General features: G+C 51.3%; 7 protein-coding genes across 7 annotated transcripts; 3 read left to right on the top strand and 4 right to left on the bottom strand.

The window, feature by feature from the left end:
• Positions 1-74: 74 nt before the first annotated feature.
• On the bottom strand, positions 75-1,168 carry NECHADRAFT_57924 (uncharacterized protein). Its single transcript, XM_003045824.1, has 6 exons — positions 862-1,168; positions 733-797; positions 590-650; positions 512-532; positions 359-400; positions 75-302 (listed from the first exon to the last, which is right to left on the bottom strand). The coding sequence occupies exons 1-6, from the start codon at positions 1,089-1,091 to the stop codon at positions 275-277; spliced, it is 447 nt and encodes a 148-aa protein (XP_003045870.1). The 5' UTR covers positions 1,092-1,168; the 3' UTR covers positions 75-274.
• Positions 1,169-7,165: 5,997 nt separating this feature from the next.
• Positions 7,166-9,555, top strand: NECHADRAFT_57922 (uncharacterized protein). Its single transcript, XM_003046383.1, has 2 exons — positions 7,166-8,409; positions 8,459-9,555. The coding sequence occupies exons 1-2, from the start codon at positions 7,517-7,519 to the stop codon at positions 9,363-9,365; spliced, it is 1,800 nt and encodes a 599-aa protein (XP_003046429.1). The 5' UTR covers positions 7,166-7,516; the 3' UTR covers positions 9,366-9,555.
• A 38-nt stretch (positions 9,556-9,593) lies between these two features.
• On the bottom strand, positions 9,594-10,241 carry NECHADRAFT_76148 (uncharacterized protein; the record flags this gene model as incomplete). The annotated part of the gene is made up of 1 exon (XM_003045823.1): positions 9,594-10,241. The coding sequence occupies one exon, from the start codon at positions 10,239-10,241 to the stop codon at positions 9,594-9,596; it is 648 nt and encodes a 215-aa protein (XP_003045869.1).
• Positions 10,242-11,320: 1,079 nt separating this feature from the next.
• On the top strand, positions 11,321-12,890 carry NECHADRAFT_76147 (uncharacterized protein; the record flags this gene model as incomplete). The annotated part of the gene is made up of 4 exons (XM_003046382.1): positions 11,321-11,598; positions 11,650-11,851; positions 11,923-12,150; positions 12,204-12,890. 4 exons carry the CDS (start codon positions 11,321-11,323, stop codon positions 12,888-12,890), a joined length of 1,395 nt encoding a protein of 464 aa, XP_003046428.1.
• A 168-nt stretch (positions 12,891-13,058) lies between these two features.
• NECHADRAFT_66155 (uncharacterized protein) lies at positions 13,059-14,100 on the bottom strand. Its single transcript, XM_003045822.1, has 3 exons — positions 13,783-14,100; positions 13,698-13,726; positions 13,059-13,641 (listed from the first exon to the last, which is right to left on the bottom strand). The coding sequence occupies exons 1-3, from the start codon at positions 14,039-14,041 to the stop codon at positions 13,132-13,134; spliced, it is 798 nt and encodes a 265-aa protein (XP_003045868.1). The 5' UTR covers positions 14,042-14,100; the 3' UTR covers positions 13,059-13,131.
• Positions 14,101-15,159: 1,059 nt separating this feature from the next.
• On the top strand, positions 15,160-17,465 carry NECHADRAFT_90778 (uncharacterized protein; the record flags this gene model as incomplete). The annotated part of the gene is made up of 3 exons (XM_003046381.1): positions 15,160-15,184; positions 15,239-15,954; positions 16,002-17,465. The coding sequence occupies 3 exons, from the start codon at positions 15,160-15,162 to the stop codon at positions 17,463-17,465; spliced, it is 2,205 nt and encodes a 734-aa protein (XP_003046427.1).
• A 641-nt stretch (positions 17,466-18,106) lies between these two features.
• On the bottom strand, positions 18,107-18,673 carry NECHADRAFT_76144 (uncharacterized protein; the record flags this gene model as incomplete). Its single annotated transcript, XM_003045821.1, has 2 exons — positions 18,107-18,553; positions 18,635-18,673. The coding sequence occupies 2 exons, from the start codon at positions 18,671-18,673 to the stop codon at positions 18,107-18,109; spliced, it is 486 nt and encodes a 161-aa protein (XP_003045867.1).
• Positions 18,674-19,794: the final 1,121 nt, after the last annotated feature.

Here is a 19,794-nt window from a genome sequence, read left to right as displayed (position 1 = left end):
AGTGGAGCTCTATCCAGGCGCAAGAAGCAAGACAAGGATGAGCAAAAGTTAATCACCGCAGCATGAAATAAGGGCAGGCATCGATTGTTCTTTATTTAGCCGTTCGCATAGTTACGATAGCGGTGTAGAAGCTACCCGGATCGAACTGCGCCCAATACTAGGTATCTCTGGGTATAATGAGCAATGGGCTAGTCGTAGGTTCGTTGAGCTGGCAGATCCGTTCAAATCCCCAGTTGCCGAAGGCGACCGACAGCGACGGCGACAATTGGCGCATTTATTGGACCTTCTTGAGCTCGACATCGCTAAAGTCAACATTAGTGGCATGTCCGATTGGCTGTGACGAGCTATGTGTACTTACAAGATGAGGCTAGAGTTGGGGGGAATGTGACCGGGGAAGCCGCTGTAGTAGTTGTGTTAGCTAATGCGCGTTTTGTGAAGCTCGTTCAAGATGATGTAAATAGGGTCGGAGCTCCGGCGACAACAATGAGCCACTTGGGGGAGCGGGGCTTACCGAGCACCATAGCCGTAGTCGCTGGAAGAAGCTTGTTAGCAATTGCTTGCGACGCAAAGTATGAGGAGGAGAGCTTACGGAGAGATGTCAAGGGTGGCCTTCTCGCCAACCTGCATCTGTGTGACACCCTCATCCCAGCCTGGAGAGCGTAGTTTGTTAGCATCGAATGTCCTGTCTCTAGTTGCTCGGAAAGGCGGAGGACGGGTATGGGGCTCGCGTACCCTTGATGACCTGGCCAACGCCAATCTTGACGACAAAGTCGCCGCGGCCAACGGAAGAGTCGAACCTGAAGAGGGAAAGGTTAGCTATGGCCGAAGCTTCAGTGATGAAGAGGCCGGCTGGATGCTTACTTGGCGCCCTTGTTGTCGGGCTTGGACTCGTCCTTGAGGTAGCCAGTGTACTCAATGGTGACGGTCTGGCCGACCTGAGGGACAGCGCCGGTGCCCTCCTGGTGAGTAGTCTTGGTAACGCCCATGATTGCTTGTGTAAATGAGAAGTTGCGAGATTGAGGTGCAAAGGAGTTGAGTCTAGTGGTGATGCGAGATGCGCGGGAGACGGATGCAAGAGAGAAAGACCGCATGTTGGAAGGGAGGAGACGGACGTGGACCTTTAAAGGGAAAGGGGAGAGCTGAGCAGAGAGCAGCTGGAGCAGAATCGGGAAGGCAGGTACAATGAATCACAGCCAGGAGCCAGACCAGACCAGGACTTGAAAAGGTACAGTAAGGTACGAACGAAGGAGGGAGTGTTGAGAGCTCGGCGATGCGTGGTTGGATGGCTTCAGAGCCGGGGTCAGCTCTTCCAATCCCAGGGCGCAATGGAGGGGCAATGAGATCGACGGCGGGGCATGGACAAGCCAGAATGACGAGCAATGCCAATCAGCTTGCGTGAAGGCTCCACTTGGGATGACGAGTGGGAGAAGCTCGCAGAATCGAGAATCCATGGAAGCCCAGGAAAAGAAAAAGATACATTTGATTGTCGTGATACTGTGGCCTTGGATGGCAACACGTGCAGGGTTCATTCAGAAAGGGCGGTAAATCCCCTTGTTGGTTCCGGAAAAGTACGGTACTGTCCCTCCATCAATTGTAGCCGCTGCTGTGCCCAAAGGGTGCGTATTCGGTCCTTGGCTTGGCCTGGCTGTCTCCATCACGGCGGATGGACGGATGATTCTACATCCAAACCAATCATCACCATGAATCACTTAGGGTCTCTTCGTCAAACAAACTACATCTGCCTATTCTACCGGATGATGTATTCTTAGTCAATGTACTCTCCAGTACACAGGGACTGTACCTGCTGCGGAGATACATCCATACATATTCACGCGCATACCGTCCGTCTCAGGCGACGACGCAGTGGGTCTTGATGCTCGTCCTCTTCCAAGCTTGGAAAAAAAAGCAACGCCTTTCATGGTTTATCAAGACAACATGACACCAGAGAGACCAACATGAAACGAGGCAGTGTCAATATTATCCCTCAGCCTCGTTTCAACCCGGCTCGCTCCTCTAGTCCAGCCTAATCTCGGCCGACACGCCGGCTGGGTTGCTGGTTGGCCATGTTTCGACCGCCCACTCACTCCATCCTCTCACAGTCAGATCATGGGTAGGGATATTTCAGCTGCCATAGTCTATCACTAGACACCACACCCAGATAACCGCCAAGAAACCATGCATAAGTATCCGTAGCCCCAGAATCGGCCTGCCGCAGCGTGCTCTCATGTTGCAACCCGTCACCCATACCTTGCTGCAGGACGACTTGAGGCCCACGCGGCCGAAGTATTTCGGGCTTCTCGGGGATGCGGGCGTGATACTGACAAGGTAGTCTGATACCTTGCAGGCACTTCAATCTCCCCGTGATGACAAGTCGGAAACTGAGTCGCTTGCGCGAATGAGTTCAGCGAGCGTGTCCCAGCAAGTGTGATACTGCGGCTGGAAGTTGTTTGTGTGACAGTCAAGGGCGGAGTTTTCCACGACTCTAGGGTCACCACTGAATCGTCCTCAATTGACGTCGTGCAGATCGTGCCTGCGGCATCTTGCATCTGTGATGCCTCGATCTCTGATTGCAGTTTCTCAGAAGACCATCCTTGAGTAACTGGAGGTAGGTTGCCCTGCATATCTTCCGAGACGGCGGCTCTTCAATATCGAGATGGCGACCTTGACCTGGGGTTCTGATATATGTAGATTGATAACTATCTCAGCTTTCATGGGCTCGGCCATGTCATCATACTTGCTGACAACAAATCAGATTTGAGGGGCTTTAGAGCTGAGACTGTTGGAAAGCTGACTAGATGTCCCCTCCGCATGAATCCTACAAGGCATGAATCCGAAACATATCGGACGTACCATGCAGGCGCTCTGCAAGTCTCCCCCGAGCCAGAGCTCATCGACGATGGCCATCATCACAATCGAGGACATATGTGCTGTACTCCACACCAGCAACGTCGTGAAACATCTTTTGCATGCCACACCGATCGTTCCCATCCTTCGTGGCTCCTCCAGACTCGTCTCACAAGTGCGCAGCTCGCAAAAGACATGGGCATGCAACCGAGCCATGCGCTTCATGTCTCGGTGTTGGATAGTAGCGCCCGACACGTGGAGAGTAGAGACTGGAGAGGCGAGCATGTGGTGTTGTACTCGGCAGGATATCAGCCCTCAAGCGATGTATTGTTGCGAAGAGACGCCGATGTTTATATCACCATGCGTTTTGTGTGACTGGTTAGCATGGACCTTCTCGAATGGGGATGGGTGATGTGACTGTTGGGAGATACCCGAGAGAACATTGCGTCATAGTGATTATCTTGACGGTGCATAGGACCTCTATTATGGGATTTGAAAAGACACTGGGGTACCTATTGAAGTTGAGGTTTCCCAGACTTACACGCATGTTGAAAAGACGTAATTGGTGGTGCATTGAGGCGTGCTGGAAGCATGGCTTGGCAGGTGAAACATCGGGACGAATTGAGCTTCTCGGGGATCGATGATTTTTGCTAAACACCACGATCATAACACCGAGCTCACAAGCTTGAAACATGGTCTCATCCGAGACCTCGCTTTTACCTGCATTCTTGCCAACCGATGTAGCCGCGACAATATGCCTGGGCCCACTCCACTCTGGGCTGTGCTTTGACATCTTGGACGATCTCTCATGGCATTTTAACAATGTGGGAAACGGGCTAGAAAGATAACTTGAAACCGAGACTAAAAGAGTGTATCAAAACATTGGAGATTGCGTTGTTGAGCTCCATGAAGCCTGTACAAAGCACCACATTCAGGACCTTCGCGTGGGGGCTGCTAAGACAATAAAAAGAAAGCAAGGGATGTATATGAAGCAACACGAGGTGGCCTCATATGGCCTGCTTTCAGCTTGATCAGAACCTGCTAGAGGGCTCGGCCGACTCCGGTGGCTGAAGGGATACCCATGGTCGTCGGAGACTTGCGACTGATCAGAAGCAAGAAGGTGGTATGTATTCAACTGTCGTTCTGTAGTGCAAAAGGAAGTACTTGTATGTCTTTGATCGGCACCCGACCGAGCGTCGAGGAGCATACTTGAACACCAGCTGGATTTAGTTAGCTGATGATGAGTTGGTATAGAACTAGCCTTGGTAGAAAAAGAGAGCATGATAAATCGAGTATCCTCGTAGCCTCAATGGGTATGAGAACCTGGAGTATCACCGCCACATGCCGTTGCTATTTACTTTGAAGTATCTAGTAAGTCCTACCTATTTATTTCGCATGAGACCTGGAATAATACCACTCCACTGCTTCGCGACGGATCTGAAAAAGACAGAAGAATCTCAGTCCGGGTAGCTTTTGCGCGTGGTTGACCAATACACAACAATGGCTGGCGCTTGGTTGGCAGATATCATAGGTCCTGCTACATTACGAAGTCAATGGCTGAATTCTGACGCCAGGGCCTTGACTGCGTAGGCACATGCTCTTTGATGGGAGGATAGCAAAGAACTTGCTACTCAATGTAGCATTGAAGAACCTGTGAGTGGCTGGAGGATACCCAACTTGGGTTCTTGAGTCACCTCCCCTTTGTTTGCATTATATTCGTATGAATTATAGCAAGGACAGGAGCATGCTTCGAGCCAGCATGGTCAGTGCTAATATAAAGGGAAAACTGCATACAATGACCGATTGGAGACAATGCTGCCACCTGGAGTAGCCTGAATTCTCAGTCGGAGACTGTCAATGACGACATGGTTTCGCAAAAATCTGATCGGAGTACTCAAGAGAACGAGAAATGCCCATGTTCAACTATCGAGCCTTAAACAAGTAATGTATTTACTAGTTGTGTAACTTGGGGGTGATTCTCCTGGTAATTGAATGCCTTTGCGAACTAACTATTCCCTCTTGTGACTTGTTGTTACCTGATATATGAAGTCCTTAACTGGCCAAGACAGCAGAGGGAAAGAGTAGAAAGCAAATAAATAGTGCGTGTTTCATAAAGCAGGAGTTTCGCCAGGTTCCGCATCACTGGATCTCCCGGCCTCCTCCTTTCAGGGCGTTTGGTGCCATCTTTTCGCATTGTTCCTGAACATTGTGCAGCAGTAACATCGCTCACATCGGCCGATAACTTCTATTGCAGCGTAACCCACTGAAAGGCTGACAGCATATACTCTAGACAAGGAAAACAAGTATCTGGGGCCAAGGGATGGCTTGTACCAAGAGTGGGATGCGTATCTCAATTGGAACTACTTGAGTTCAAAACTATAACAACTGTATCTTGAGTTTATGTCCTTTGACGGACCTTGGGTGCCTGACAAACTTAATTATACCATAGACTGACCAGCTGGAAGAAAAATGTTCATCAATCCTCATCATACGCTTCGCCTTCGAGAACGGGGCAAGTATGGGGTCTAAAACCGAGATAGAGGCTGGCCATTTCCTGACCTAAACTTGTGACAATCATATTACCTCTGAGACTAATAAGTGGGAGATTCTCATAGGATGTCTACTAGTCCCTTCTTTGTCGTAAGTGAGCAGACTTGGGGTGGAAAATGCTGTCCCATTCAATGACATCGCAAATCTGGCCAGATGCGCTCACCTATTCCAAGGCTATTGGTGATAACGGACAATACATAAGTTTATCTGTACAATATTCTCGTACCTGTCATAATTATGGGACGAGTAACTGCTGGCTGTAGCCATTATTGGGTTTCGAGAACGACGTCGTCTAAAATGTCGTGGATCTGTCATGCAAGGTGACGGCAACATAAACAGCAAACTCGTGACCACTGCTACCATGCCAACTTGAGTCAGCCTTGATCTTGGTCGAAATTTACGGAAGGCCCAACGGAATCAATGGTGTATCGCGTTGAAATGACATTTGCTACTGCTGCATCGGAAAAGTTGTGCATGTGCTCTCAACTACCGACTCACCCTTGGCTGACGCTGGTTAGGATTAGGACATCCTAATCGATGTAAGGGTTGCCGGAAAGAATTTTTCTAGGCGGAGTACTTGGATTGTAAGAGATACCAAGCAATTAAGGAGGTGAGTGTTTGACACAGCTCCTTGCCTTCGGAATGGCCGCAACCGCACTCAGCATATCGGCCGGTACTGGAAGATATATCATTGGAGTTTTCGTATTTTACCTCGTTGTACCGGCCCTACAAGGCATACTTATGAAACTAGTCAAGCGCTTGGAGTACTATAACGAGCACATCATGGAGATGAGGGCTCATGACCCCTGGTTTTCGGTATGACCGTTACAGGGGTTGCGAAGTATATCGGCCGAGACCGCAAGTTATCATTGGGACTTTCGTATTTTGCGCCGTTAGGCTGAACCTGTAAGGCATTTTTATGAACCCAGTTGGGAACTTTGTCGTAGGGCTGTCTGTAGGTTAATCGAAAGCCTGGCCATCGTTTCGTGCATTGCCGTTGTGTTGTACAAGGGAAAGAGAGAGAGTTTGCTGGCTATCGTGGCCACACCGGTAGTTGGAGGCCGCCGGCTCAAGGGTATGGATACTCGCATATGTTTTCCAAGAATCATGCTGTTGGTCTGATCAATGTCTTTGAGTGCGCAGATGCCGAGTATCATGAAGCATCTTGGCTGCAGCATGTGAACTTGGCGAGAGAGGCCTCCATCATATTCTCGATCTCTAGTCGGGCCATTCTGATCGATCTAGAACAGGATCCTAGGGCCCAAGGCTGATGATGTACGTTTAAGTTATTTAATGGAAATTACCCGCGCCTGTTCGCATTGCCGTGTTCCGAAGCCATCATGAAGATTGGTACGCACCGGCCAATGAGAGGCAACAGCTGAGCCCTGTGGAACCTGTCAAGAGGCCATGACCGCCGAGAGACGATCAGGGTTCCCCCCAAGTCGGCGAGTTTTGGTGGGTGAGTGCCAGAAGTGCCCAGACCCTGGGCGCTACGCGGCACCCGTTAACCGCTACGGGCCCAGACCTTGGCGCACTATGTGCCGTTGGATCCGGGAGTTTCTACAGTCAGGAGCTGTCTTGACGGTGAGCATGACGTCAGAAACCACGGTACCTGTTGCGAGCTGGCGATGCCGAGCTTGCGCAGCCGTTGTCGCCAAGGTCTTGTATACGGTAGATGGGCAGATGGAGTGGCTGGGCTGCTATTGCTGTCTCTTCTCGCACAGCCTGAAGAAGAATGAAAAAATCGTGTCTAGGGGAAAACTGGCGTTGGCGCATTCAAATATCAGCCACCGTCCGCCGCCATCGATAGCTCTTGACCCAAAACGGATGATATCCTCACTACCGAGCTGCGTTGCGACGGCGCATCCAACCAACCATCCATCACACCACAGGACCCTGCGAACCAGCCTCCCAACGCCTCCCCGTGAACTCAATCCTGCATCTTTCTCCTCACCATACTGTCATAAACCCGGTGCGCCGGTCACAGAGTGCTGATCTACTCGGCTGTCCCGGACCTGGGAACTACTTGATTCACCGATAGAGACGCTGTCGGGCGCATCTTGAAAGCCGCGAGCTTCACTGTCGCAAACCCCGCGAAATCAGCCTCGCGATCCAATTCGAAATGTCGGCCACAGACACCGCCGAGGCCCGGACGAATGGCCATAACGGAACTACACACAATGGCGAGAACGGCGCATCAACTGCGCAAACTAATGGTGCACCAAAGTCGCAAGATTCTCACGATGGCGGCCATAACTTGTTGAAACATCCTACGAGGATAGGATCCGGTCTGAAGGAGCGCATCGGCAATATTAAGAATGGTCCTCCCGGCGGCTTCGACCCGACTCCTCTACCGGATGCGCCTCAGGGCTACACGATTCGCTTCATCTTTCACAGCGCCTCCAATCTTCCTCCCGCAGACTTTGTCACGGCCTCTTCAGACCCTTTCCTCGTCGCGACGCTTCGAGGTACCCAACCCAAGAGGCACAAGGAGGACCCAGACCTTGTTCACAGGACGAGGACTATCAGGAAGACCACAGAGCCCAAGTGGGAGGAAGAATGGGTTGTCGCCAACGTCCCTCCTACTGGGTTCACGCTTAAGTGCCGAATGTACGATGAGGACTTTCCAGATCACGACGACAGACTAGGCAACGTGACGATCAAGATTGATCGCTTATCCGACACATGGAAAGGGCTGGACGAGACGTACAAGGCCAAGAAGCGCATGATGAGCAAGAGGGCATATTTCGCTAAAGCTCTCACCAGCGTCGTCAACTCGAACGTGCATATGACGCCCGTTCTCCATTTGAGCATGGAGCTGCTGGGACCATCCGATCCGCCTTATGCTCAGATGTACACGGTAGGACCAACAACCTGGGTCAAGCACTTTAGTCCTTTGATTGGTCGCATCGCCGGTGTCAAGGTGAATGCGAATGCAGACGACGACGCCCGAGATGATGGAGATCAACAGGTTGATCAGAATGGGAAGAAGAAGCCGAGAACTCAAAAATACGAGTACGTGCCCCCTCCCCATCCCAAGATCCTGACTGACATGTTACAATAGCTTCCAAGCCAACGAGATGCAGCTACAAGGCCCGGTGCCTCCAAAGCTGTACCATCGGTTTGTCGAGTTCAGACCCATCATCGCCTCCATCTACTCGTCAACGGGCTTACGCGGCAAGATTCTAAATAAGGCGCTGCACAGCCAGCACCGCCGCATTTACAACTTCAACCAGTCGACCGAGTATGGCGACTTTGACGCGTGCTCTAAAGAGGCTGCGCTTCAGTTCCTTAAACTGGTCCACTTTGACGAGGGGGGTCGTATCTTCACCTACGTTTTGACTCTGGATGGCATGTTTAGGTTCACCGAGACGGGCAAGGAGTTTGGCATTGACATGCTGAGCAAGCATACCATGCATTCAGATGTCGAGACGTACATCGCCTGTTCGGGCGAGTTCTTTATTCGACGTCTTAAGCATCCTGTGTCTTCGGATGAGGTCCATCCCAAGGAAAAGACACACCCGAACGAGCCTGTCTCTGGTGGACCACCAAGAGACCACCCCCCACACAACCCTGCGTATTACCAGCTTGTCATTGATAATGATTCGGGCACATATAGACCCGACAAGTCTACTCTTCCATTGCTGAAGGAGTTCCTCGAGAAGAACTTCCCAGAGCTTGGTATTGTAGTGATGCACTGGGAGGAGAAGGAGCTGCAAGATATGAAGCAGGCTCAGCGAACAACCAAGAAGAGCGAGGGCAGAATGATCAACATGGTGATGAACAGAAGCCAGAGCAGCATCAGCTCAGCTGAGAGTGAGCTTGATAACCGTGAGGCTGGTTGGGAGCAAGGGCAGAAGAGTAAGCGAGAGGCGGCATACGAGGCTCTCGAAGACCCGCACAAGGTCAAGGAAGCTGTCAAAACGTTTGTTCCTGGCATGAGGTCGGAGAGGGGGGAGAGCTCCAAGTGATTGGACTATGACTGTTACGGCCGAACTTATGATATCTGGGCTAGATGGGTTGGAACGTTCTTCGTGGTGAAAAGATACCTGGATTGGTTTTGCAAGGATAGTTTCATTTGTTACCCTAGCATTCTCTACTGTGCATTTCTTTCTTATCATGTTCTAATCTACGAGCATTGCTCGCCTTCTCATTCCCTGGACGGCCTGTATCTATTCCCAAACGAATCCACTCTGTAATCACAGGTTTGACTTGAGTGCCACCCACTTGCTTGAGCACTTGGCCAACACCTCACCATCTTTGTCCTTCAAATCACACCGGATTCTTGTCTTTCTACCATCGGTCTCATCTACAGTCGAAGTGATGTAATACACGCCGTTTGTGGGAACTGGCTTCAAAAACTTGATGTCTAGCCCGCCCGTCACATTGGGCGTCTGAAACGCTCTCGCTTCCTTTCTCAACGTGCCATTCAGGTCAAATATCGTCCCCATGGACTCATCAAGCAACGAAGCAACCATTCCGCCATGAGTCACTCCAGGAAATCCACTGAGGCCGTCACCCAGAGACACGAGGGTGACGGTCTCGGTGATGCTGTGTGAGGGGTCCTTGGCGGCATCGGTGCTCGGGGCGTGAAAGAAGCTGATGAGATGAGAGAGACCGCGTTCATTGTTGAGAGTGAGACCAAAAAGCTGGTCATGTGCTGACGATGCTGGGTTGCGACATGATGGAAGGAAAGGGATTGTGTTTGGAGCTGACAGAAGTGACGCTGTCCAAGGCACAGAAGCGAAGAAGGTGAGCTCAGAGGCGAAGAGGTCTGGCGGTGTGCCTGGGAAGAGGAGATTGAGAGCCGGGCAAACGATGGTGCTGTCGATGGGTGGGAAGGTCATTTTGGATGAAGCTCGTGATGAAAATGAGTGGTTGAAGAAAGGTTGACGATGAGTTGCGATATTGACGGCCGGTCCGATGAGATGGTCTCCGCAACGCGGGGCTGGGGGTTGAAGCCGGAGGATGCAGGCTCTCGACAGCGCGGTTTGGGAACGTTTTAGGACAGATCTTGCGACTAGCATCATCCAACAACCTAACGTGACCGACACAAAGAATGTATTTATAAATGGAGGAGGGTGATATAACAACGCAGAGTTGAAATTTGTCGGGCCCGCGGGATTGTGAAACCGAGGTACCTATCTGGGCGTCGATCCGAGTCTCCCAAGAACCAATAGAATGAGGGTTGCTCCTTGTCGCTCTTGGGCAAGTCACAACCAGAACTATTGTTCGATGGCCAGGAATTAGACCGAGTTGCTAAAAATTTAACAAAAGGCCTAATTGGATGGAAATAATGGCCGAGGTCAAACGGGCACTAACTTTCTTGCGGGGTGTGGTGGCACTTGGTGACACCTTTGTGCACACTTGGATATATACCCCAGATTTGAGATCACTCATATCGTGGACTATTATCTTGAGTCATTTCCAAACATACAAGCTGGACTCGATCAATAGCTTATTCAATAGCTGCCATCATGTTTCCTCTTCATGGTGGGCTCTATCTGAAAAGGCCTTATTCAAGTGGTTCACGCAAACGCCAACACGAACCACCATGATAGGCCCCCGAATACGCCATTGTGGTCACAAAGAGGCCAATTGTAAGCAAACAAGAATCGGCATCGTTCGATTATTTCCTCGGGAAACTCTCGGTGACATTTGCCCTCTTTGTGATTCAGTGAGAACCCCTCGGGAGTACCTGCACTGGTTGCCACTGGTGGCACCTGCCAACTCTATCACAACGCACTGTGCCTGCCTGTCTGCCTTCCTTCCCGAGTAGAAGGTGCGACCTCGAGATCTCTTTTTTAGAGGTTCGTGCCTGCCTCAACTCTGCTCATTTCATCCCCCCGCCTGCTTCGCTCCGGTGGTGCTTCACCTTTCACTCAACCACCACCACGACCGCCTCGAGGTATCAAGCACCGTCAACATGGAGGTCCCCGAGAAGGGCCAGGCATTTTCGCCTCAGGAAATAGATGTTCTCATCACGATCGAGCGAGTCGGAGCGGGATGCTCCATGGTGGCCATCACTCTGGTGATGCTGAGCTACTGGGCGTTCACGAAGCTCCGGACCACTCCAAACCTCTTTCTTCTCTTCGCCTCCATGGCTAACGCCGGCGCCAGTGTGGCCTCGATGATAGGATACGATGGGCTTGAGAGAGGCGAGGATTCTACTCTTTGCCAGGCTCAAGCTTTCATCTTTGAATGGTGCAGTTCCTCCGCTGGTGAATGAGTGTGTGCTGCTAACCTGAGCGACAGGTTCATGCAGTCTGATCCCTGGTGGTCTTTTGCCATGGCGATCAATGTCTTTCTCGTCTTCTTTCTCAACGCGAATCCACGAACATTTCGGCAGTACGCCTGGCTCTATTGTGTCATCTGCTTCGGCGGCCCCATGATACCTGCGATCGTCCTCATCTCTGTTCGAGGCCACCCCGACGGCCTCATTTTCGGAGATGCAACAGTAAGTGACAGCCTCCTCTACTAGTTCACCTCAACACTTTGTATCTGTTGCAATAAACTGACCGATTTTAGCTGTGGTGCTGGATCGGAACTGATTGGAGTCTTGTCCGCCTGTACTCGTACTACATCCCGATCTGGATCTTCTCACTGCTGTCGATTGTCATCTACATCGCGGTCGGGTTCCACGTCTTTCATCACAGAAACCTCCTCAGAAATGTCGCTGCAGATCGATTGGGAAGTGGGGAAAAGAACAGCAACAACCCATACTCAAGCAGTGATGCCAAGGGGTCCTCGGAAGCGGTAGGCCCCCTACCAGTACCACTGACAGAGGAAACACTGACAACTGTCTCTAGAACCTTACCGGTCGCCAGGAGTTTTATGGCACGGCTGTTACGGAGGTTCAGATCACATCGTCTGTGCCGAGACGGAAGCACGAACCCGCCATGCCAGGTGTTATTCATCCCGGAATGAGTCCCAACCGCGCTCGATCTTGGGCCTTGCCAGCATCCTACGAACACCTTGAACCGAACACTCCCACCAGACCCCAGAGATTCGAGACGACATGCACCTCTGACAGCACCCCAAACCCGTCACCGACGATCGCTTCACGCCTCCGGGCCGTCAAGTCGAATGCTTCGCTGAAACTCAAGCGACTCGACCCTGTCAAGATGGCGTACTTGCGAACTAGCTTCATCTTCGGCTTTGCAGTCCTGATTACCTGGATCCCAAGTTCGGTCAACCGACTTTACAGCCTCACGCACCATGACAAGATCAGCTTCCCTCTGAGTGTTGCGAGTGGGTGTGTGCTCCCGCTCCAAGGTGTGTGGAACGCCCTTATCTACTTCACTACGAGCTGGAAGACGTTTTGTGAAGAGGTCGGGGCGCTCAAGGGCCGGTGGTTTCGGAGGCGTGGCGAGGCTCCTGGGGCGATTCGCCTTGACAGTGGCCTAGGCTCTCTCAGAGCTGAGCACCGCGACACCTTTGAGCGAGCTCAACAGGGGCAGATGAATAGTCTGCGGAGTGGAAAGATGGAGGTGTGATACCCATTTGGAACCGGATCAACTATCATTTGGTGGAATTTTATTTGGCAAAATGGTGTTCAAGGCGAAACCTAGCGCACGCAGCTTAACTGTTATTTCAATCGTCGGCTCCAGGAGAGAAAGCGACAGAAGCATCTCAGTAGGTCATGAAGGAACTGCAATGAGTCTAGCATGAAAAATCATTCATATTTTGTTCATGTATCGTCATAATCATGAAGCCTATTTTTAATCAGGACTGTGCCTAGGCATCGTAGATGGCTTCGCCCTCGGCCGCATCCACGCCTTCTCGCACAACTCTCTCCACAGCAGCATCAATCTCTTCGTCACCATCGAGGAGATCAAGCCAAGTGTTCTTCACACCGTCGGCCGCAAGGAGGGCTGAGGCAACCTTGGCGACTGCCTCGCGGCTGATGCCGTCCTTTGATGATAGATGGGCTGTCTTTCCAAGCTCAACCTTGGTAGCTGGGTTGTGGGTAAGGGTTCCAGGGCGGAGGTTGAGTCCGACAAGGGTGGGGCTCTGCTTAGAAACGCGATAGAGGGCCTCATCGGCTGCGATCTTGGCCTTGTAGTAGTTTGCGAGGACGCCATTGTTGACGGTCTTGTGGAACTCATCCCACTCGCCAGCCGGCCACCATGAGGCACCAGCACGGCGAGAGCCAAGGTAGGAGACGAGAAGGAAGCGGGTGATGGTGGGGACTGTGGCGGCGGCATTGATGAAGTGGATTGCTGCGTCGCGATCAATTTTGAAGGTCTGTAGAATGAGTTAGTAGATGAATCGTGATGAGGGGAGCTTAAGTTGGTGCGTACCCGTTCGGGAGCTCCCTTGCCTCCAGCACCTATATCTCATTAGTATCATGATATCAAACTTCACTGAGATCAAGGCTGAGCATACCGGCGCTCCAGGCGATGTAGTCGGGCTTCACCTCGTCCAGGATGCTCTGGGCCTTGTCCTGGGACGTGACATCCTCGATGCTGCGGACGAGAACATTGAGCTTTCCGGGAAGACCGACACCAAGCTTCTCAATGGTTGGAACCTGCTCCGAAGCACGGATGACACTGGTGACGGTCCAGGAGCGCTTAAGCAGGAGGGGAGTAAGGTGCTGAGCGACGTAGCCGTGGCCGCCGAGGATGAGGACGTGGTGAGAAGCCATTTTGTAGTATTAACGAAGTTTCAAGATCCTTGAAGAATTGATGTGATGGAAGATCTATAAGTCGAGGGACAATGCTTTCTTAAATCCGAGAGACTGGTGATTTTAAGCTTCAATGTTTACAGAGGATTGGTCAACTCAATCACGCAAGTGGGTATGACGACATTGGCGAGGGAGCGGGGTTTGTATTTCTAATCTGGATGGGCCATGGCATGATGGGTTCAGGCGGTGATGGAAAACAACAAGCCGCGGTAGTTTGAAGTATCAGTTTTCATGTTTCTGTTTTACTTAGCCAAGACGAATGGGTTGGAAGTGAGAGTTGAGTCGGGTGTAAGTGAGGATGGTGATGGTGGTACAGAGTAGTGAGTATTAGGGCGGGCTAGATGCGTAGTGCTCTTTACCAACAGGAACAGATTTCACATTGAGTGAGATAATCTCTGGGCTGTGAATACGATATAGAAGAGGCTGGAAAGTATAAAACCCGATTCCTTTGTATTTTGACGACTTCATAGTGTTTAAAACTTCTATTTGAATGAAAACCCAGTCTTTAACAATACGTCTCCGTGTAAGACTATCTTATGAGGTAAGGGTGGAGACCAAAGAGTTGATGCGTTCATGGGACAATTCGACACGCACAATAGCGGTATTTGGGTTTATATATATAAAAGCTTCTAGTAGAGGTTTGACAACAATTGGATTCGTGAAAATATCGACTTTCACATGAGTTTAGAGGTGAAACTGTGAGGGAGATCAACACCACGACGCTTCTCGTAGACAAGCGCTTAGTCAGCTGCGAATTCGACGATCTCGGGAGTTGCGGGAGTACATCGACTAAGCCGTTTAGGGGCATCTACTTCTCACGTCTCACTCACTGTTTTGCTATATCAACTGAGTCTCTCCCTTGAATCAAGGCTGCAGTCAAAGCCATTGCTTAGGTGTGGGAGTGTTGAGGAGGCAAATCGACGTCTATTTCTAAGACAAATCGGTTAGCAAAGTCGTACGACAAGGTCTCTTCTACAAATCGCTCAAATCCTGGTTTGAAAGAGAGCTTTAGCAGGGATCACATTACGCCGACTCGGCATTATATGACGCTGATCAGATACTTGTTTGCTGCGAGAAATATGGCAAAGACTGTTTGCATTGTTGGTGGGTGATTTGCACTCATCGAGATTGAGTTCCTCACTGACAATCTATTGATAGGTGCCGGTCCTTCGGGACTCGTTGCAGCCAAGACGCTGCTTCATAACACTGCTCCCGGGGAATTCAAGGTTACTGTTTTTGATGCTCAGAAACATGTTGGGGGTCTCTGGCCGACTTCAAAGGATGACACGGAACGACAGGTTCATCCACTCATGTGGGCGAACCAGAGCAGACACACGGTGCAGTTTTCAGAGCTGGCCTGGGACGATGCGACGCCTCAGTTTCCCCAGGCGTGGATGATTGGGAATTATCTTGAGAAGTATCTTGATCGTTTCCTCACTGGTAACCCGGATTTTGAGCTTAAGCTTGGGACAAAGGTGGAGCGAGCTGAGCGTCCGGAGGGCTCATCCGAAGGCTGGTATATCACCACCGGAACCGAGACGAAGCACTTTGACCATCTTCTTGTGGCATCTGGATTCTTTGGAAAGCCTATTATTCCCGATTGTCTTGCTAAGGAGTCTACCATCCCCATTATTCACAGTAGCAGTTATCGAGACCTGGAGAGCCTCCTGGGCAAGGGACGTCCTGGTGGGGGCAAGATTCTTATTGTCGGAGGTCAAATGTCTGGCGTCGAGATTGCAGGCACAATTGCATCTCATCTCTCATCAGAGATCAACTCGCCAGATGCGTCAAAAATTGCGGATATTGACAAGTACGAGGTTCATAATGTCATCCAACGCCCAACCTGGGTGTTCCCTCTCTTTTCCAGCCCCAAGGTATGCAGGCATCTCAAGATCTAGGATGAATTGCTCACATGTTCTAGTCAACAAAGCTAGCTGCTCCCTTCCTACCCTTCGACTTTGGCTCTTACAACATCAATAACCGCCCTAAGCCATTGGTCAACATGCAGGGGCACATTACCGAGGAGAGAGCCAAGATGCTGAATGGCCTTTACAAGAATGTCATTGGCACTGACCAGTCCGAGTTTTCTCCCCTGCTCAAGATAGACGAGACGAACGATACGGAGCAGCCTTACATGGCCTGCAGTTTCTGGTACTCCGACTTTGTCCGATCAGGAATGATCAAGTTGACAAAGGGCAAAGTGGAGGACCTCGAGGGTTCTACAGCCACTCTATCCGATAGAACCAAGATTGAAGACATTGCTGCGGTGGTCGTGGCTACGGGCTTTGACCCTTCGCCCTGTTTGAGTTTCCTTCCAGACGATGTGCTGAAGACCCTTAAGCACTCGCCCACACATATCGACCAACCTGTCGCTTTGGCCTTTCACGGTACTCATCACCCCGAGGTCCCAAACCTAGGCTTTGTCGGCTTCTATCGATCACCTTACTGGGGCGTCATGCAGATGCAGGCTCGATTTGTGTCGGCACTATGGTCGGACAATGTCACTCCAGGCCGTTCTTCCCGAATTTTCCAGGACAAGCTCCGTGATGACATCTCTATCCAACGAACGCTTGACCTTCGGGACGATCCTCGCACGTCACAGTTCCCTATGGGAGATTACCTTTACCTCATGGACGAGTTTGCCGAGGCTCTTTCAATGAAGATTCAAGAACCCCTGACGCCGCCCGTCCCTAGTCTTCCACATAACGACAAGCCACTGGACATGCTGACTCCAGCGAGGTTCTCGAACTCTAATGACGACCAGGAGTCGAAAGATGCCGCAATGGAGTCTCTAAAGCAGACTCACAAGACAGCGACTGATGGACTCTCATCCCCAAGGTTCGTGGCTCACGCCGTGTTCCGAAGCTTGTTGGGAACATGGAAACTTGAGCGCGACCTGATCAGCAAGCTTCCTACGCACCCCAGTGGCCACTTTAGCGGAACTGCACAATTTCTGCTCCGCGAGAAGACCAGCGATGGTCTCCGATGCGCTGCCAATCCCACAGATGGATCTCCGGAAGTGGATGAGCTCGGTATGGAATACCTCTACATCGAGGAGGGCGAGTTCAAGACAGAGCAGGGCTTCGGCTTCAAGGCGACGCGGCGATATGTCTGGCGATATGACGAGCTCAAGGATGTCCTGAGCGTGTGGTTCGCCAAGCCTGATGACTTGAAGCGAGCTGATTACCTCTTCCACGAGATCGAGTTTACCGAAGCGACTGAAAAGGGATGGGCGGCCAAGGCGGGACACTTGTGTATCGACGACTACTACAATGTCAAGTACAACTTTGCGTTCCAAGCAGTGAACCTGAAGGAATGGGGGATCGAGTACACGGTCAAGGGGCCAAAGAAAGATTACACAATCAGTGGTACTTATAGACGGTAGACACAGATAAGACAAACCCTGCAGTCTTTATAAACTGGCCTACTGCATGCATGCTCTGATCCAAGCGAAGGACCGTTAGCACCGAAGATCCGGCACCGGCATCATCTCCGCGGCCCCGCAGTATTACGGCGACACCCCCCTGACCGGCCCGGAGTTGCCGGGTTGCTCCACCGGGGAGGATGCGTCTTGGTAGGGCTGACATGGGATCTGCGTGATCTGGAGAAATGCAAGCAAGTTGAGTAGGTCTGGGGAAGTGGCGATTTGGATGCAGGTTGCATGAGCTATCTGAGTCCACTTTGACTTTCTCGGATCTTCTAACCGATAGAACTATCAAACAACGATACCTTGTTTCATACTCGAAAGTGCTTTGTTCTTAGACACTCCTCCAACGTGATCATCCTCGCCGAAATCATTTATCGGCCATCTTCTCACTCTTTCCCTCGGAGTGAGATAGCGTTAAAGCTTGAAAGAGAGCATAGCTCTGCCCCAAAGGAACCTGCAGAGACCAGTCTTGATGAGGGGGTTGCATAAGCTTACGGCGAGCCTTCTTAAGAGCGAGTGCTTCGATGGACGAAGACTTGTCGCAGGAAGGGGATGCAGGCTCAGTCGAAGAGCTAGGCTTTAGGTAGGTTCCTGGTTAGCTATCGAAAGATGCCGTCAACGGGATGAGAGTCACTCGCCTGGGTCTTCTGGGTAGCTTTCTTGCCCTTGCATCGCTTCTTCCTTGGGGCATCTTCATCAACGACACTATCTTCCCCAGCCTCATCCTTCGTGGTCGTATGGTTCTGGGCCGACAAGATTCTCCGGGACAGGACCTCCATCTCCCTAACAAACTGCTCCTCTCGCGCCCTCGCGGCCTCGGGGCCGATCATCTCGCGCTCGCCATTACTGGCATACAGGATTTGTTTCTGAATAAGGTCGCCCCATTCAGCCAGGTTTTGGTATTCCTGAATCGCATCGGGGTCTTGGCTTTCTCGTGCCATCTTTTCGCTATAAGCAAGCTTCTTGCGACACGCGATGGCGACTGGGTATGTCATGTAATCTGGTTCGTCTTGAAGGCGAATGCCCTCGCGCTGCACCTTTTCCTGCTAGGCATCCTCCACTGCAGCGTCACAGGGCGATTGTGAGCGGGAGACGAGGCTGGGGAGAGACGAAGTGGGAGTTGAGACCTCCTCGGTCAGGCTTCGGGGGCTTGATTCGTTGGACATGCTGCTAGATATTTGATACAAGCTTGATGGAAAGTGAAGATGGATGATGGATGATGTTTCTTGGTTCTGCTAATGCCTGGAGGAATGATAAACGTTGAGCCTAGGGGATGAGGAAGGGGTGAACACGGCGCCTTGGCTGGGCAGGAGGCACTCATCGGCAGCACTTGCTAGTGACGGCCATGATGAAGCAGGTAGCGAAGATGCCTCTGGTTATTTTTCGTGTTTGACTAAACGCCTTGTGAGGATTGCGAGCTGTGGTGTTGTTGGAGCACAGAGCAAACGAGTCAAGTTGTGCTACTGCATAAATAGCCAGGAATATGCATCAAGATTCATAATTAAAGATATGCAAACAGTCACCTAGACTCAAATCTATGAAACAATCCATAAATCTGGGCCCAGAGATCTCACGACAAGTCGGCGGCTCCCGCAAGGATGCATATCAGACAGCCTCGTCTATGGGATCTTGGCAAGGGCGGGAGACTAGGGACCCGGTGCCGCGGCGCTGCGAGATAGAAGTAAGATTACAAGATTGAAGAGTGGGATGATTTGACATGGCATCACGGGAGAATTAGTGAGGCTCTGCGCTATGAGCGGGCGCGGCGTTCGCCATGCATATCGGCCGATGCCATGAACCCTTCCGTCGGCACCGGGGGGCCGGACGCCGAGCAGGGGGTGTCTTGGTGGACATGGGTTGACGAGTCAGGGGGAGGGAGAGTTCTTTGTATCTGTTGTATAGGGCCGATGTTGGTGATGAGATGCGCAGATTGAAACGTGGTGTTTTGTGCGGGTGAGAGATGGGTTCTGCGTCTGGGGAATCTATCGAGATACGAAGACTCCGGAGATGCAGTGGGTTCCGAGTATCTTGAAAATGTATCGCTATAGAGATTAAACGGGTAGATACATATCGACACACACCAAAGACGGTTGCATCTGTACTCCGTACACCACAGCTTTAACTCAGCCCCCCTGAAACAATCAAGCCAGGACCCCCAAAACCAGTCACAGCATAGCCGAAAACGTTTACTCTGCTCATACGTTGGGCAGCGACTCGAAGAAGGAAAAAAAATATGACTGTGCCAGCCCCTTACGACGCACGCACTCACTTGGCGTCCAAGCTTGGA

Source organism: Fusarium vanettenii (assembly GCF_000151355.1).
Source record: "Fusarium vanettenii 77-13-4 chromosome 2 genomic scaffold NECHAsca_18_chr2_1_0, whole genome shotgun sequence".
Classification (NCBI taxonomy): Eukaryota; Fungi; Ascomycota; class Sordariomycetes; order Hypocreales; family Nectriaceae; genus Fusarium; species Fusarium vanettenii.
The sequence above is the reverse complement of the archived record's forward strand: the minus strand, read 5'-3'. Positions and strand labels throughout refer to the sequence as shown.

Excerpts from the sequence above, each read along its gene's own strand:
- NECHADRAFT_57924 (XM_003045824.1), bottom strand. The coding sequence starts at position 1,091 with ATGCGGTCTTTCTCTCTTGCATCCGTCTCCCGCGCATCTCGCATCACC. Across the intron at positions 798-861 it reads CCCGACAACAAGGGCGCCAA|GTTCGACTCTTCCGTTGGCC; the intron begins GTAAGCATCCAG and ends TTCCCTCTTCAG. Across the intron at positions 651-732 it reads CGTTGGCCAGGTCATCAAGG|GCTGGGATGAGGGTGTCACA; the intron begins GTACGCGAGCCC and ends TACGCTCTCCAG.
- NECHADRAFT_57922 (XM_003046383.1), top strand. The coding sequence starts at position 7,517 with ATGTCGGCCACAGACACCGCCGAGGCCCGGACGAATGGCCATAACGGA. Across the intron at positions 8,410-8,458 it reads CCGAGAACTCAAAAATACGA|CTTCCAAGCCAACGAGATGC; the intron begins GTACGTGCCCCC and ends ATGTTACAATAG.
- NECHADRAFT_66155 (XM_003045822.1), bottom strand. The coding sequence starts at position 14,041 with ATGGCTTCTCACCACGTCCTCATCCTCGGCGGCCACGGCTACGTCGCT. Across the intron at positions 13,727-13,782 it reads CTACATCGCCTGGAGCGCCG|GTGCTGGAGGCAAGGGAGCT; the intron begins GTATGCTCAGCC and ends AATGAGATATAG. Across the intron at positions 13,642-13,697 it reads GCAAGGGAGCTCCCGAACGG|ACCTTCAAAATTGATCGCGA; the intron begins GTACGCACCAAC and ends CTCATTCTACAG.